This window comes from Ascaphus truei, unplaced genomic scaffold (assembly GCF_040206685.1).
Source record: "Ascaphus truei isolate aAscTru1 unplaced genomic scaffold, aAscTru1.hap1 HAP1_SCAFFOLD_855, whole genome shotgun sequence".
Classification (NCBI taxonomy): Eukaryota; Metazoa; Chordata; class Amphibia; order Anura; family Ascaphidae; genus Ascaphus; species Ascaphus truei.
Window position 1 is genome coordinate 123,397 of NW_027457193.1, and position 17,610 is coordinate 141,006.

Genomic DNA, 17,610 nt, shown 5'->3' on the forward strand with positions numbered 1-17,610 from the left:
AGTAACTCAGTCTCTCAGTCAGTCTCTCAGTCAGTCTCTCAGTCAGTCACTCAGTCTCTCAGTCAGTTACTCAGTCTCTGTCACTCAGTCTCTCAGTCAGTCACTCAGTCACTCAGTCTGTCAGTCACTCAGTCTGTCAGTCACTCAGTCTCTGTCAGTCACTCAGTCTCTGTCAGTCACTCAGTCTCTGTCAGTCACTCAGTCTCTGTCAGTCACTCAGTCTCTGTCAGTCACTCAGTCTCTGTCAGTCACTCAGTCTCTGTCAGTCACTCAGTCTCTGTCAGTCACTCAGTCTCTGTCAGTCACTCAGTCTCTCAGTCAGTCTCTCAGTCAGTCACTCAGTCTCTCAGTCAGTCACTCAGTCTCTCAGTCAGTCACTCAGTCTCTCAGTCAGTCTCTCAGTCAGTCACTCAGTCTCTCAGTCAGTCACTCAGTCTCTCAGTCAGTCACTCAGTCTCTCAGTCAGTCTCTCAGTCAGTCACTCAGTCTCTCAGTCAGTCACTCAGTCTCTCAGTCAGTCTCTCAGTCAGTCACTCAGTCAGTCTCTCAGTCACTCAGTCACTCAGTCTCTCAGTCAGTCACTCAGTCAGTCACTCAGTCTCTCAGTCAGTCACTCAGTCTCTCAGTCAGTCTCTCAGTCAGTCACTCAGTCTCTCAGTCAGTCACTCAGTCTCTCAGTCAGTCTCTCAGTCACTCAGTCTCTCAGTCAGTCACTCAGTCAGTCTCTCAGTCAGTCACTCAGTCAGTCTCTCAGTCAGTCACTCAGTCAGTCTCTCAGTCAGTCACTCAGTCTCTCAGTCAGTCACTCACTCAGTCACTCAGTCAGTCACTCAGTCACTCTGTCAGTCACTCAGTCTCTGTCAGTCACTCAGTCAGTCACTCAGTCTCTGTCAGTCACTCAGTCTCTGTCAGTCACTCAGTCTCTGTCAGTCACTCAGTCTCTGTCAGTCACTCAGTCTCTGTCAGTCACTCAGTCTCTGTCAGTCACTCAGTCAGTCTCTCAGTCAGTCTCTCAGTCAGTCACTCAGTCAGTCACTCAGTTAGTCACTCAGTCAGTCACTCAGTCTCTCAGTCAGTCACTCAGTCTCTCAGTCAGTCACTCACTCAGTCACTCAGTCTCTCAGTCAGTCACTCAGTCACTCTGTCAGTCACTCAGTCTCTGTCAGTCACTCAGTCAGTCACTCAGTCTCTGTCAGTCACTCAGTCTCTGTCAGTCACTCAGTCTCTGTCAGTCACTCAGTCACTCAGTCAGTCTCTCAGTCAGTCACTCAGTCAGTCAGTCAGTCAGTCACTCAGTCTCTCAGTCAGTCACTCAGTCTCTCAGTCAGTCACTCAGTCTCTCAGTCAGTCACTCAGTCTCTGTCAGTCACTCAGTCAGTCTCTCAGTCTCTCAGTTAGTCACTCAGTCTCTCAGTCACTCAGTCAGTCACTGTCTCTCAGTCAGTCACTCAGTCTCTCAGTCACTCAGTCAGTCACTCAGTCTCTGTCAGTCACTCAGTCTCTGTCAGTCACTCAGTCTCTGTCAGTCACTCAGTCTCTGTCAGTCACTCAGTCTCTGTCAGTCACTCAGTCTCTGTCAGTCACTCAGTCTCTGTCAGTCACTCAGTCTCTGTCAGTCACTCAGTCTCTGTCAGTCACTCAGTCTCTGTCAGTCACTCAGTCTCTGTCAGTCACTCAGTCTCTGTCAGTCACTCAGTCTCTCAGTCAGTCACTCAGTCTCTCAGTCAGTCACTCAGTCTCTCAGTCAGTCACTCAGTCTCTCAGTCAGTCACTCAGTCTCTCAGTCAGTCACTCAGTCAGTCACTCAGTCAGTCACTCAGTCAGTCACTCAGTCAGTCACTCAGTCAGTCTTTCAGTCTCTGTCACTCAGTCTCTCAGTCAGTCTCTCAGTCAGTCACTCAGTCTCTCAGTCAGTCACTCAGTCTCTGTCAGTCACTCAGTCTCTGTCAGTCACTCAGTCTCTGTCAGTCACTCAGTCTCTGTCAGTCACTCAGTCTCTGTCAGTCACTCAGTCTCTGTCAGTCACTCAGTCTCTGTCAGTCACTCAGTCAGTCTCTCAGTCAGTCACTCAGTCAGTCACTCAGTCAGTCACTCAGTCAGTCACTCAGTCAGTCACTCAGTCAGTCACTCAGTCAGTCACTCAGTCAGTCACTCAGTCAGTCTCTCAGTCACTCAGTCAGTCACTCAGTCAGTCTTTCAGTCTCTGTCACTCAGTCTCTCAGTCAGTCTCTCAGTCAGTCACTCAGTCTCTCAGTCAGTCACTCAGTCTCTCAGTCAGTCACTCAGTCTCTCAGTCAGTCACTCAGTCTCTCAGTCAGTCACTCAGTTTCTCAGTCAGTCACTCAGTCTCTCAGTCAGTCACTCAGTCAGTCTCTCAGTCAGTCACTCAGTCTCAGTCAGTCACTCAGTCACTCAGTCAGTCTCAGTCAGTCACTCAGTTTCTCAGTCAGTCACTCAGTCTCTCAGTCAGTCAGTCACTCAGTCTCTCAGTCAGTCACTCAGTCTCAGTCAGTCACTCAGTCTCTGTCTGTCACTCAGTCACTCAGTCACTCAGTCACTCAGTCACTCAGTCAGTCACTCAGTCTCTCAGTCAGTCACTCAGTCTCTCAGTCACTCAGTCAGTCACTCAGTCTCTCAGTCAGTCACTCAGTCTCTCAGTCACTCAGTCTCTGTCAGTCACTCAGTCTCTCAGTCAGTCACTCAGTCTCTGTCAGTCACTCAGTCTCTGTCAGTCACTCAGTCTCTGTCAGTCACTCAGTCTCTGTCAGTCACTCAGTCTCTGTCAGTCACTCAGTCTCTGTCAGTCACTCAGTCTCTCAGTCAGTCACTCAGTCTCTGTCAGTCACTCAGTCTCTCAGTCAGTCACTCAGTCTCTGTCAGTCACTCAGTCTCTCAGTCAGTCACTCAGTCTCTCAGTCAGTCACTCAGTCAGTCACTCAGTCAGTCACTCAGTCAGTCACTCAGACAGTCTCTCAGTCAGTCACTCAGTCAGTCACTCAGTCAGTCACTCAGTCACTCAGTCAGTCACTCAGTCAGTCACTCAGTCAGTCACTCAGTCAGTCACTCAGTCAGTCACTCAGTCAGTCACTCAGTCAGTCTCTCAGTCACTCAGTCAGTCACTCAGTCAGTCTTTCAGTCTCTGTCACTCAGTCTCTCAGTCAGTCTCTCAGTTTGTCACTCAGTCTCTCAGTCAGTCACTCAGTCTCTCAGTCAGTCACTCAGTCTCTCAGTCAGTCACTCAGTCTCTCAGTCAGTCACTCAGTTTCTCAGTCAGTCACTCAGTCTCTCAGTCAGTCACTCAGTCAGTCTCTCAGTCAGTCACTCAGTCTCAGTCAGTCACTCAGTCACTCAGTCAGTCACTCAGTCAGTCACTCAGTCAGTCACTCAGTCTCTCAGTCAGTCACTCAGTCTCAGTCAGTCACTCAGTCTCTGTCAGTCACTCAGTCTCTCAGTCACTCAGTCTCTCAGTCAGTCACTCAGTCTCTCAGTCAGTCACTCAGTCTCTCAGTCAGTCACTCAGTCTCTCAGTCAGTCACTCAGTCTCTCAGTAAGTCACTCAGTCTCTCAGTGAGTCAGTCTTTCACTCAGTCTTTCACTCAGTCTTTCAGTCAGTCACTCAGTCAGTCACTCAGTCATTCAGTCAGTCACTCAGTCAGTCACTCAGTCAGTCACTCAGTCAGTCACTCAGTCAGTCACTCAGTCAGTCACTCAGTCAGTCACTCAGTCAGTCACTCAGTCAGTCACTCAGTCAGTCACTCAGTCTCTCAGTCAGTCACTCAGTCTCTCAGTCAGTCACTCAGTCTCTCAATCAGTCACTCGGTCTCTCAGTCAGTCACTCGGTCTCTCAGTCAGTCACTCGGTCTCTCAGTCAGTCACTCAGTCTCTCAGTCAGTCACTCAGTCTCTCAGTCAGTCACTCAGTCTCTCAGTCAGTCACTCAGTCTCTCAGTCAGTCACTCAGTCTCTCAGTCAGTCACTCAGTCTCTCAGTCAGTCACTCAGTCTCTCAGTCAGTCACTCAGTCTCTCAGTCAGTCACTCAGTCTCTGTCTGTCACTCAGTCACTCAGTCTCTCAGTCAGTCACTCAGTCTCTCAGTCAGTCACTCAGTCTCTCAGTCAGTCACTCAGTCTCTCAGTAAGTCACTCAGTCACTCAGTCACTCAGTCTCTCAGTCAGTCAGTCTTTCACTCAGTCTTTCACTCAGTCTTTCACTCAGTCTTTCAGTCAGTCACTCAGTCACTCAGTCACTCAGTCACTCAGTCACTCAGTCACTCAGTCACTCAGTCACTCAGTCTCTCAGTCACTCAGTTTCTCAGTCACTCAGTCACTCAGTCTCTCAGTCAGTCATTCAGTCTCTCAGTCAGTCACTCAGTCTCTCAGTCAGTCACTCAGTCTCTCAGTAAGTCACTCAGTCACTCAGTCTCTCAGTCAGTCAGTCTTTCACTCAGTCTTTCACTCAGTCTTTCAGTCAGTCACTCAGTCACTCAGTCACTCAGTCACTCAGTCACTCAGTCACTCAGTCTCTCAGTCTCTCAGTCACTCAGTCACTCAGTCTCTCAGTCTCTCAGTCTCTCAGTCACTCAGTCACTCAGTCTCTCAGTCAGTCATTCAGTCTCTCAGTCAGTCACTCAGTCTCTCAGTCAGTCACTCAGTCTCTCAGTAAGTCACTCAGTCACTCAGTCTCTCAGTCAGTCAGTCTTTCACTCAGTCTTTCACTCAGTCTTTCAGTCAGTCACTCAGTCACTCAGTCACTCAGTCACTCAGTCACTCAGTCACTCAGTCTCTCAGTCTCTCAGTCTCTCAGTCACTCAGTCACTCAGTCTCTCAGTCTCTCAGTCTCTCAGTCTCTCAGTCACTCAGTCACTCAGTCTCTCAGTCAGTCATTCAGTCTCTCAGTCAGTCACTCAGTCTCTCAGTCAGTCTCTCAGTCTCTCAGTCAGTCATTCAGTCTCTCAGTCAGTCACTCAGTCTCTCAGTCAGTCTCTCAGTCTCTCAGTCAGTCTCTCAGTCTCTCAGTCAGTCTCTCAGTCTCTCAGTCAGTCTCAGTCTCTGTCAGTCACTCAGTCTCTCAGTCAGTCACTCAGTCTCTCAGTCAGTCACTCAGTCTCTCAGTCAGTCACTCAGTCTCTCAGTCAGTCACTCAGTCTCTCAGTCAGTCACTCAGTCTCTGTCAGTCACTCAGTCAGTCTCTCAGTCTCTCAGTCAGTCACTCAGTCTCTCAGTCTCTCAGTCTCTCAGTCAGTCATTCAGTCTCTCACTCAGTCTTTCAGTCACTCAGTCAGTCACTCAGTCAGTCTCTGTCACTCAGTCTCTCAGTCAGTCTCTCAGTCTCTCAGTCAGTCACTCAGTCACACAGTCACACAGTCAGTCAGTCACTCAGTCAGTCACTCAGTCTCTCACTCAGTCAGTCACTCAGTCAGTCACTCAGTCAGTCTCTGTCACTCAGTCTCTCAGTCAGTCACTCAGTCTCTCAGTCAGTCTCTCAGTCTCTCACTCAGTCACACAGTCAGTCAGTCTCTCAGTCAGTCACTCAGTCTCTCAGTCAGTCACTCAGTCTCTCAGTCACTCAGTCTCTCAGTCAGTCACTCAGTCACTCAGTCACTCAGTCACTCAGTCTCTCAGTCAGTCACTCAGTCACTCAGTCTCTCACTCAGTCTCTCACTCTGTCTCTCACTCTGTCTCTCAGTCAGTCACTCAGTCTCTCAGTCAGTCACTCAGTCAGTCACTCAGTCAGTCACTCAGTCTCTCAGTCAGTCACTCAGTCTCTCAGTCAGTCACTCAGTCTCTCAGTCAGTCACTCAGTCTCTCAGTCAGTCACTCAGTCTCTCAGTCAGTCACTCAGTCTCTCAGTCAGTCACTCAGTCTCTCAGTCAGTCACTCAGTCTCTGTCAGTCACTCAGTCTCTCAGTCAGTCACTCAGTCTCTCAGTCAGTCTCTCAGTCAGTCACTCAGTCTCTCAGTCAGTCACTCAGTCTCTCAGTCAGTCTCTCAGTCTCTCAGTCACTCAGTCTCTCAGTTTTATATGTTTTATTTAAAAAATTGGTGAAAAAAAACAAATTGTCTTTTCTCTCCAGCTGTCCGATTTCGAGGCTGGTTCGATTTGAAACTGTTTTAAGATACTTCAAGTTCAAGATGCAGGTAAACCATTTATCGCACAGGGTGATTATAAAAGGGATGATATTGCCTGAAAACTGGGCATTATTACAAAGTTAAAAATGGGATGTTGGGGTTTAAATGATGGAGTATAACAAGGCAGTTTGGAGGACAGCAGGATGGTGGGTTGTATATGAATAGGTAAATCATGGCAGGAGGCCCACAGGATGTTGGGGTGTATTGGAGGGGTATACAGTAATCAGACAGCAAGGAGGACAGTAGGAGGTTTTGGTGTTTACGGGGGTTTAAGGCAGTGAGGAGGGCAGCAGGACATCCGGGTTTTTAGGGAGGGGTTTAAGAAGGCTGTGAGGAGGGCAGAAGGATGTTGTGGAGTATAGGGAGGAGTATAACATGGCAGGAGATCAGCAGGATGTTGGAGTGTATACGGAGGGTTATACCATGGCAGTGATGCACCCCAATATCCTGATATCTTCCTCACTACTTTGTTATACCAATCCATGTAAACGCCAACCTCCTGCTACCCTCCTCTGCCTTGCTATACCTTCTATAACAGGATGCAGAGGTGTATAGGGTGGGGTATAGCATGGCAGTGAGGAGGGCAGCAGGATGGTAGGGTGTATAAGAAGGGGTATAAAATGCAGTGAGGATAGCAGCAGGATGTTGGGGTGTATAGGGGGGGTATAACAAGGCAGTAGGATTGGGGTAAAACAGAAATAAACTGTGCGCTACTATCTATCTCCTTATAATTGAATACAGTGCAGTGACTAAACCATATATAAATAAAGTAAACCACAATACCACAGTGAATAAGTGATTAAATAATTAAATTATAACATAACCGTGTGGTTGATAAGGGCGTCTGCTGCTATAAACATTAGGGGTGGCTCAGCACCCCACACACTCTAAGAAATGGAAACAAAAAGAAAACAGCGCACAACGCCAAATAGTGAAGTAATAGAATGTATTACAATGTTAAAGGGGTAATAAATCTGCGTACATCAGATAGAAATAACATGTGCATTTAGTGCATATCACACTGGTTACCACTCTGTAGCTGTAAAACAGGACGGTCTGGCACTCAGCTGTCTCTGCAGGAGCCTCTATGATGGTTCTGGGGCATGGGATCCTTCATGCACTCCTCACACAGCAGGACGCTGCTCACAAGGGGATTCCTTTCAAGCAGCCTGGTAATACTGCAGATTCAGACACTTAGTGGGGCCGCTCCTCAACCGGCGATATACTGCCTCCAGGGGAATTCCCCTACAGTCCCCCGTCTCTCCTGTGTAGATTCGCTGCTTTTCCCAGCTGCTATGATCTTAGGGCAGTCCAGAGCTGTTGGAATTGCTCTGCAAACACTTCCGCAGCTGCAGGGGCTTACACAGCGTGCCACGATGCCGCTCCGTCACGTGGTGTAGCGGAGTGACGTCACAGTTCTCGTGGCAATGGAGGAATCAATAGGGAGGAAGAAGGAGAGTCCCTTACAGTCTCTTACCGGCGCAGAAATCGCTCAGTTAGCACGGTGGCAGCCAATATAAGCTGATCGTGATACAGATCCAAAGGATGAATATAGGCAAAATTATGGCATTCATACATCCAACATGTTTCGTAGATCTAACTACTTATTCAGGGAATAATTTGGCCATTACCCAGAGGTCTTAAATACCTCTCAGAGATGTCTCATTGGTCATACAAATAGAGTTAGACCAATCATCTGAGCTATGGTCAAAGTATTAGGGAAGATTTATTTTTACTTTTAAAACAACAACTTTATTAACAAATGAACAATCACATATATATAAAAAAAAAAAAAAACACTAGCATATAATCTAAACCTAACATGAACATAAAACCATGCTGGAATAAAAAGAAACACATTATTAGTATATTAAAAGATTAAAATAGACATCATAAATTCCTTAAGCAATATAAAAAAAAATATATATATATAACTAGAAATAGCAGGTAAGCTACAGCAGGGAGAAGGAAACACATAGCAGTGCCTTATCACTAAATCTAATGAGGACGTGGGCTGGAGGTTTTAATATAATGCCCAAATATCCACATCCTCATTGTGCCCCTTGGGGGACATGGTATCTAGCTTATGTATCCAATAAGTAGGATTGGGGTGTATTGTGAGAGGAATAGCATGGCAGTGAGCAGAGCACCAGTTTGTCTGGGTGTATTGGAACAAGTATATCAATGCAGTAAGGAGGGCAGCAGGATGTAGGGGTGTATAGGGAGGGTATAACAGCTGGAGGACAGCAGGATGTTAGGGTTTATAGGAAGAGGGTATTGGGTAGTGAGTAGGGCAGTAAGGTAGTGAGTAGGGCAGTAGGATTGGGGTGTATAGTGAGAGGTATAGCATGGCAATGAGCAGAGCAGCAGTATGTCAGGGTGGTTAGGGACAGGTATATGAAAGCAGTGAAGAAGGCAGCAGGATGTTGGGGTGTATAGGTCAGTGTATAACTGTCAAGGGAGACCAGGCAGTTTACACCTTTTTACCAGTATCTTTCATTGAGCAAAACAAGGTAATAAAATAAATTGTAATTTATTCGCTCAAATTGGCTTACACACTATGATACACAAAATACAGACGAAAAACACACTTGTTGGGGGTCTGGGGATCGAAAACTAGACTCTCCTATGTGCAGGGAACTCTAAATAAGAGTTTTACCCTGACCGAGACTTAGCCCGAAATCTCCTGGTTCCCAAATCGTCGTGAAGTTCCTCACGCCACCGCTCCCTTGTCTTCTGAGAACTTGGACTTTTCTTGACGGCGAGCTGCCACAGTTCTCTGGAATCTAAATCGGCATCAAATTCCAGCCTTAACCGCTATGTTCAATTTTGAGAACTTGGTCACAAAAAGCTGGACTTATAATCTGGCAGGCAGGCTTTCCTGGTTTGCAATCGAAGCCGGTTGCTCTTCTATTCGCTCAAGAGCAACATTGAAAAGCCCGCTCGCGCTCTTAGTATTGGGAATCTCCAATATCATTGGCTTAGACGATTCTTATAGTATTCTGAGTTTCATTCATGAAACTCGGCAGCCAATCAACGCGTGGGAACTTTCTCAGTAGGCAATCAGAGCCAAGCCAGTCTGAAAAGCCGGGTCAGTGGGAAATATGAAATTGCCAGGGGACCTGCGCAAGTTTGCCACCTCCGTCCTTGGCTTTCTCGTTGCCACCCACTGGGTCAGGCTCCACTAGGTCTGACTCCTATAGAGATTTTAAACAATTTACACTATAAATAAGTTCACAGAGTCACTAATTGATGTAATGGTCCTGATTCCTGCTTTTGAACTACGCTGGAAAGGAGGATATCATCAATACCAGACTGCATCATTACTGCTGTGATGCTGCCTATACCATTTATATTTGCTGTGACTTCACTTCTTCTCAAATTATGCACTTCTTTTTACCAGCCTCATTATGTCTCTAACTCTATTCATATATCTCCATCTCTCCTTCCTTCACCACTTCTCTGTTCACATGAACTCATTTCTTACCTGTGCCTTCTGACACCACAAAGCTATATCCCCAGCAATATATCATCCTCACATATTCTCTTTCTACCCATGCTTCTCCTCCTTGCTTCTGGGGATATCTCTCCCAATCCTGGTCCCTACCTTATTCCTACATGCGCTCGTCCTCGCCTGCCAATTGCAACCTCTACTCCTTCTGGTGTCAATCCCTCCAACCTCATACCCATCCCCTGCCACCCTCCCTCCTCTCTCCCTTTCTCCTGTGCCCTTTGGAATGCTCGCTCCCTTTCTAACAAGTTCCTCTCTGTACATTACTTTTTTCTCTCTCACTCTCTGCTCCTTTTTGCTATAACTGAGACCTGGCTCACTTAGTCTGACTCTGCTCTGGAAGCTGCCCTCTCCTATGGTGGCCTTTCCTTCTCCCACACTCCGCGCCCTGATGGCAGGGGTGGAGGTGTGGGGATCCTGCTCTCCTCTCTCTGCCGTTACCAAACCCTTCTTATTCCTCCATCTCTTGCTTTTCCCTCCTTTGAGGCTCACACTGTCCAGATCTTCTCTCCTCTCCCTGTCCATGTGGCGGTCATCTATCGCCCACCTACCTCTACTCATCCCCCTTCTGCCTTTCTCTCTCACTTTGAATCCTGGCTCTCTTTCTCTCCTCAGACTCCCCTGTTCTTCACCTTGGGGACTTCAATTGCCACACTGATGACCCCTCTCTCCCTTGGGCTTCCCGCTTTCTTTCTCTAACCTCTTCTTTTGGCCTTCAACAGTGGACTGCAGCCAGCACCCACAAGAATGGGCACTACTTAGACCTGGTTTTCACTAAAAACTTCTCTCTCTCCGATTTCTCAATTTCCCCTTTTCCTCTCTCTGACCATCACCTCATTCTCTCTCTCGCTTCTCCCCTTCTCCACCTCCATCTGCCCCCCGGTTCTGCAGAAACCTGCGCTCTATTCACTTACCTGACTTTGAGTCCACTTTATGCTCCTCCCTCTCCTCTCTCTAAGCTCTGCTACAGACCCCAACAACCTGGTCAGGAACTACAATTCTGCCTTGTCCTCCTTTCTTGATCTACATGCCCAGCTTTCTCTCTGCCGCCCTCGCCCTTCTAACCCTAGACCCTGGCTAAATTCCCACACACGCATGCTGCGTTCCTCCACTCGTTCCTCTGAACGCCTCTGGAGGAAATCTCATACTCTCGCAGACTTCCTTCACTACAAATTTATGCTATCCTGTTTCAACTCTGCCCTCTCGCAAGCTAAACAAGCCTACTTTTATTCACTAATCAACATGCACAAGTCTAACCCACGCCGACTGTTCTCTGTCTTTGATACTCTACTCAAACTACCCTCAGCTGCCTCTCCTTCCTCCATCTCCGCTCAGGACTTTGCTGACTATTTTATGGAAAAGGTAGAATCCATACGTCAGAACATCCCCTCTGTCTCTTCCTCCCATCCTACACCTCTTCCTAACTCTCCTCCTTCCTTCCTTGACTCTTTTTCCACTGTCTCAGAGGAGGATGTGTCGCTGTTGATCGCCTCTTCTCCCTCTACCACTTGCCCTCTTGATCCCATTTCCTCCCATCTCCTAAAACCTCTTGCTCCTACTATAATCCCTACGCTCACACACATTTTTAACTCCTCCCTCTGCTCTGGAACCTTTCCATCCTCCTTCAAACATTCAACAGTCATACTATTATTCAAAAACAGCAAGCTTGACCCTACCTGTCTTTCTAACTATCGACCTGTCTCCCTCCTGCCTTTTGCCTCTAAACTCCTTGAACGTCGTGTATTCTCTCGCTTGCTCCATTTTCTCAACACCTATTCTCTCCTAGACCCTCTACAATCTGGCTTCCGCACTGCTCACTCCACGGAAACAGCCCTCACTAAAATAACTGACGACCTCCATGCTGCCAAAGACAGAGGTCATTACACTCTGCTCATATTACTCGACCTCCCTTCAGCATTTGACACCGTGGACCACCCTCTTCTCCTTCACATTCTCCATACTCTTGGTATTCGGAACAAAGCTCTATCCTGGATCTCATCCTACCTCTCCCATCGTACTTTCAGTGTCTCTTCTGCTAACACCTCCTTTTCCTCTATTGATCTCTCTGTGGGGGTACCCCAGGGCTCTGTCCTGGGACCTCTTCTCTTTTCTCTGTACACATTCTCTCTAGGTGACCTAATAACATCTTTGGGTTTAATTATCACCTCTATGCTGACGACACACAAATATACTTTTCAACACCTGACCTTACACCTACTGTACAAACCAAAGTTTCTGAATGTCTCTCTGCTATATCATCCTGGATGGCCCTCCGCCGCTTTAAACTCAACATGGTGTGACAAACGCCCCTCTTTTGTAGCGCTGACGTCTGTCTGGGTTCTTCCCAACACAGTATTCTAGGGTTAATTATACAACAAACAGGAACATGCAAAGTATTACGTTGCTTAACTCAGGCTTCTGCCTGCTTTATTTTCATCCAAGTAAGGTACTGCAGCTTTAACATGTGTAGGTTAGAGGCACTCAGACATTTTCATTCAGCGGTTCACTTATATCAGTGTCATAGTATTTCCCACACTGTTATTTCAAGTAACAAGAAACTAAATTATATAAACAAAATCCTATCCCTTTCAGGGATCTAACTACACAGCATAATCAACCTCTAACTGCTGCTGGGCCAACTAACCTGGTTCCCCAGCTTAAAACAATGCCCTCTCATTTAGGGTCACTAGATACAGCATAGTCTTTTAGAAACAGCAATACATATTTGTTTGTCTTATCTGTTCGTGGTGGGAACTCTGTCCCAAGTGTCCAGGCAAATCCTCTGGTACTGTGATACTTGGAGGGGCCGTCCACCCCGAACTGGATTCCGGGGAGCAGCGACACCCCCAGCCTTCAGGCTCTAAGGAGAGAGACTGAAATGCAAACCTCTCTGCTCTAAATACCTGTGCAAGTGATTAGAAGAGCAGGTGAGGGAGAACTAGACCCATTGTAATCTGTGGTCTGGATTTTCCATCCAGCAGCCTGAGTTAATGTGAAGCTGTGGAATGGAACATTTTTAACTATTCCTGCACTTTCTGACCTAAAACGGGGCAGCAAGCTGCCTAACATCTTTGGACTATGTCACAATGGCTAAAACAGAGCTCCTCGTACTTCCTCCCAAACCTGGCCCTACTACCTCCTTCCACATTACTTTTGGAACTACGATCATTCACCCAGTAGCCCAAGCACGCTGCCTATGGGTCACAAAGTTTGGCCCCCTGCAGACGCACTTACCAGAACTCCCTCATACGGTCTCTGTACGTTCTCCCTACCTACCAATTAGACTGTAAGCTCCTCGGGGCAGGGACTCCTCTTCCTTAATGTTAATTTTATGTCTAAAGCACTTATTCCCATGCTCTGTTATTTATTTGATTACCACATGTATTACTACTGTGAAGCGCTATGTACATTAATGGCGCTATATAAATAAAGACATACAATACAATACTAAAATGTTATTGTTTTATTTTAACTGGGTTCTTTGATTCCTACTCAATAGATGGCCATTGCAATTTATCCTATTTGCTAGGACCATAGTTGTCCCAAACATACATTACTATTCTAACATAGAGTGCAACTTACTGGAGAATTCTTTTGTATCTTCTTCGATCATATCCTATGCTCCACTACAGTAGGTCTGGCAAAAGAAATGGCAGCCCGGACGAGTGCCATTGTCCTCCGGACCTGGTACTTGAGCCCTTCCCTGCTACCCAAATGGCTTTCAAACCTTTGGCATCTCTGGCTACTTTGAATTCTTACTGGCGCCTATGGGTTAGCCCTGACAGTCTGTTGGAACATCAGTTCCGAAAGTCCCAGCTCATTAAAATACATTACAATGTATCAATAAACTATACCTTAATACATCCCTAAGCCCCTGGGTATGAGGAATAGAAAGATGTATTTATTATGTAGCCTTTATTCCCCACACTCCTTAGGCTGCAGTCCCAGTAACTGCTACAGCGCACACCTCGCGCTGTGCGTATAAGCACCGCCCCTCAATGGGGCTGGGCACAGTACGCACCTTCCCGCTGAAGGTGCACCGTGCCGTACTGCAAGGTTTTTTAAACTCAATAAAATTGAGTTTAGAACTTGCGACGGAGGCGTGGCCACGCCCCTGCCGGCGGTTCACTTAATGAGGGCGTACCAGCCGCGTGAGGTCATGGCCACGCCCCCACAAAACTCCCACCATGCCTCCTCCCGTCACAATCTCCCTCTCTCCCTGGAAGACCGCTGATCGCGGTTAGCGCTATGCACGCGCCGCCCCCTCCAACCCCCCTGCCGGTCACACCTGCCACAGTGCTGACTGGGACCGCAGCCTATGACTGGACTCTGAGAGTCCCCTCACAACCTTATCTACGGTTGGAGCACCCACAAACCCAATACAGGTTCTGGGCTACCTCAGCAGTAACTGTGTATACCCCTTAACATAGGGACCCCTCATAGTTACAGGGACACTTTACATCCCTTTGCCCCATTTACCTTTCTGGGCTGTGCTGAAGCAGGAAACCCTAGCGGTGAGTCGTGCAAGCGTTTTCGAGGGGAGATATTGCTGGGACATCGTGCCTACATGTATCTGAAAATCGGCCATGATTCCCGGGTACATTTTTAGGGGAACTGACAATTCCGGACCCCAACTACCTACTGCTGCTGCCTCTCCTATCCTCCTACTTACCCGTAAAAATGCGGGGATGTTTTCAATTTGTGTCTGGCTTTTCCGCGCGTCGGCCGCATCATCAGACAAGCGCTAATGCGGCTTAACATTGAAAGCGCCCGCGGTGCCGGAAAACAGCGAAAAAACACAGCATCTGCCCGCGTTTTTAAAAATCCCGCGGTGGCGGCCGCAGGAGGTTAAAGGCGGCCACCACTGTAGACACATTCTGACAAGAATTCCTCTGCAAACCCCGCCTTGAAACTCATGCCCTAGCAATCCCTGCTCACTGGCATGCCCGGAAAGATAAACACATGCAATAAAAATATTTTATGTTATGCATTGGAAAGTTACAATGTTACTGGGCCCAAGAGTTAACTCTCTTTTACCCCTATATATAGTGGCCAGGGGTTATAAAAAATGGGCTTAACCTTTATTTGAGAGCCTGGTTACCACGTACTGTCTCAATAACAATGCAGTGAATAAGCATCAGCAGGTTGGGTTGTATAGGGAGGGATTTAAAATGCAGTGAGGACGGGGATCAGGATGTTGGGTTGTATAGGGAGGGGTATAACAAAGCAGTGGAGAGCAGCATGATGTTGGGATGTATAGGGAGGGGGCATTGAGGAGGGCAGCAGGATGTTGCAGTGTGTGGGGAGGGTGAGGAGGGCAGCAGGATTTCAGGGTGTATAGGGAGGGATATAACAAGGCAGAGGAAAGGGGATCATGATGTTGGGGTGTATAGGGATGGGAATAAAATGTCAGTGAGTAGGGCAGTAGAATGTTGGGGTGTCTATGCAGGGTTATACCATGGCAGTGAGGCACCCCAACATCCTGCTGCCCTCCTCACTACCAGGCTATAGCCCTCATTAAACAGGATTCTGGGATGTATAAGGTGGGGTATAGCATGGCAGTGAGGAGGGCAGCATGATTTTTGGGTGTATAGGGAGGATTATAAAAATGCAGTAAGGAGACAGCAGGATGTCAGAGTGCATAGGGTAGGGTCTAGCATGGCAGTGAAGAGGGTAGGAGGATTTTGGGGTGCATAGGGAATAGTATAACTAGGCAATGAGGAGAGCAGTAGGATGTATAAGGAGGATTGTACCATGGTATTGAGGAGGACAGCAGGATGTTGGGGTGTATAGGGAGAGGTATTCAATGCATTGAGGAGAGCAGCAGGATGTCGGGTTTTATAGGGAGGGGTATAACAATGCAGGAGGACAACAGGATGTCTGTGTGAGAGTATAGGGAGGGGTAAACCATGGCTGTAAGGAAGGCAGTAAAATGTTGGGGTATATGTGAAGGGTTTGCACAGATAAAAGCCACGGTCTTTAGGGAGTGCTGGGATGATGGGGCATATCTGCCCTTCCATTGGCTGCCTGCCTGCCGTCCACGTGATCGCGTTGCGGCACAACAAAATTCTTGTCTTCCCTGCCAGCATACGTGTCATCGCGCTTTGCATGCCACACACACACGGCCACTGGGGCCTGCTCCATAGAGGGCTGTGGTGTGGTGCGCACACCACAGCGGCCACTGGGGACCTGGTCTTATATACACACATCTCTGAACCGGAATAAGAGTATCCCGATTTATGAAATTGTCTGTGTTTTAGGTACCAATAAAGTTTGATGACGTGGCTGTGTACTTCTCGGAGTCGGAGTGGGGGTATTTAGGAGAGGGGCAGAAGCTGCTTTATAGGGACGTGATGATGGAGAATTACCAGACCCTTAACTCTCTGGGTAAGCAAATACTTCTTTACAGCAGCAATACTACATTTCCCCCCCCCCCCCCACACACCCTTTATTATTTATTTTTCTTATTTCATATGTAAAGTATGTGACGATGGATTATTCTGCACTCTTGCCTAAACTGGTGCTCCTGTTATAAATCTGGTAAAATCATGATTGCGTACCTAACTGAATGGCTGCCTTCTAACTATGCTACAGTCTGTGAAATGCTGTTGCTGATATGTAACATATTGCGAAGTTTAACACATTATTGTTGGATATTTCAGAGTAATAAACAGTTTGCTGTTATAGAACAAAGCAACATATCTGATTATGATACTTTATTGCCAAAGGGCAGAGCTCAAAAAGGTGAGTGTAACGCTCGGCCTGCCCACAAGCCAGACGAGACCCCGGGACTGAGGTGGAAAGGAGTAATACCACACACCTAACAGTAAACGGGGCACGGCCGGAGTGTGGAAGTAGCGTAGATGGTCCAGGTAAAAAAATAGATAAGGTACCGTACTTGTCAACTCCAGCGGTGGAAGTTAAAGTCCGTAAGCCAATGGTCGTGGGATGGAGAGAGCAGCGTAGTAGATTGTCCGTTAGCCGTGTCCAGGGGATATAGAAGTCTGCAAGGTAGAAAGTCCAAAGCCAAATCCAAGGGGTTCCAGAGAGCAGCGTAAACGAAGTCCAAAGCCAAAGGTCAAAATCCAGGGAGGTCAGCAGAATATCCAGGGACAGGAACAGGAACTGAAAGTGAGAAGGGGCCAGGCAACAGCAGACAGCACCAAGGTACAGAAGCTATGCAGAGCAAGGAGGAAATGGTGAAGGGAGACTAAATAGGGGGCTGGGACCTATCAGAGGAAAGGGGGACAGAGGAGCAGCCCGAAGGAGGACCTGATTGGCCCCAGCCTGCAAGACACTTCTCCCCTATCAGAGTGAGGGGAGGGACGGGGCAGCGTCCCGAGGGAGGACCTGATAGGGGAGAAGTGCCTGGGAAGCTGGGACCTGTCAGAGCAAGGGGAGGAGCGGAGGAGCGGCCCGGGGAAGGATCAGATAGGGGAGAAGGGCCTGGGGGGCGGACCTGACAGGGCAGGGAAGCGCGTGATGCGCGTGCCGCGTCAGAGGAGGCGGAGTCAGGCGCCCGGCGCCAGCAAATGGAGGCCTGAGTCTGCGCGCGCCCGTAAGGGTGACGCGTGCGACCGTAAGTGCGGGGGCAGCCGTGGAGGGGGCCGCAAGGAGTGAGGGACACCGCCGGGGAGCCTGGGCGGCACAGATCAAAGGTAAGGAGGCGCTGGAAGCGGGTGTACCCTCAGCGCGGATCCTTACAGTGAGAGCCTGAATCAAAAGTGGAAGTGGATATGACAAAATAAATGGTTGCTGTAGCAACCAAAGGATGATCAGTACATTCAATAAAATCATTAAAAATGGCATTACAAGTTTTTTTTAAAATGTAGTCAGTGTTTATCTAATACTACAGAACTGGTTTTAGTTCAAATAATAATTTTAAAAATATATAGGATTTTTCACGTTTTGCTGCTTTAATTCCTAGAGCTGCAGTCCAATCTAAGACCAAAATATTAATAGATGTTTTTTG

General features: G+C 47.8%; 1 protein-coding gene across 1 annotated transcript in view; it reads left to right on the forward strand.

Moving 5' to 3' along the window:
• Positions 1 to 17,610, forward strand: part of LOC142486419 (zinc finger protein 92 homolog) — a 47,915-nt gene that overhangs the window by 25,048 nt on the left and 5,257 nt on the right. Inside the window, exons 5-6 of the mRNA XM_075585007.1 lie at positions 6,073 to 6,136; positions 15,899 to 16,025. Of these exons, the coding sequence (XP_075441122.1) occupies positions 6,131 to 6,136; positions 15,899 to 16,025 (133 nt within the window). The 5' untranslated portion in view covers positions 6,073 to 6,130. The remainder of the gene's footprint in view (positions 1 to 6,072; positions 6,137 to 15,898; positions 16,026 to 17,610) is intronic.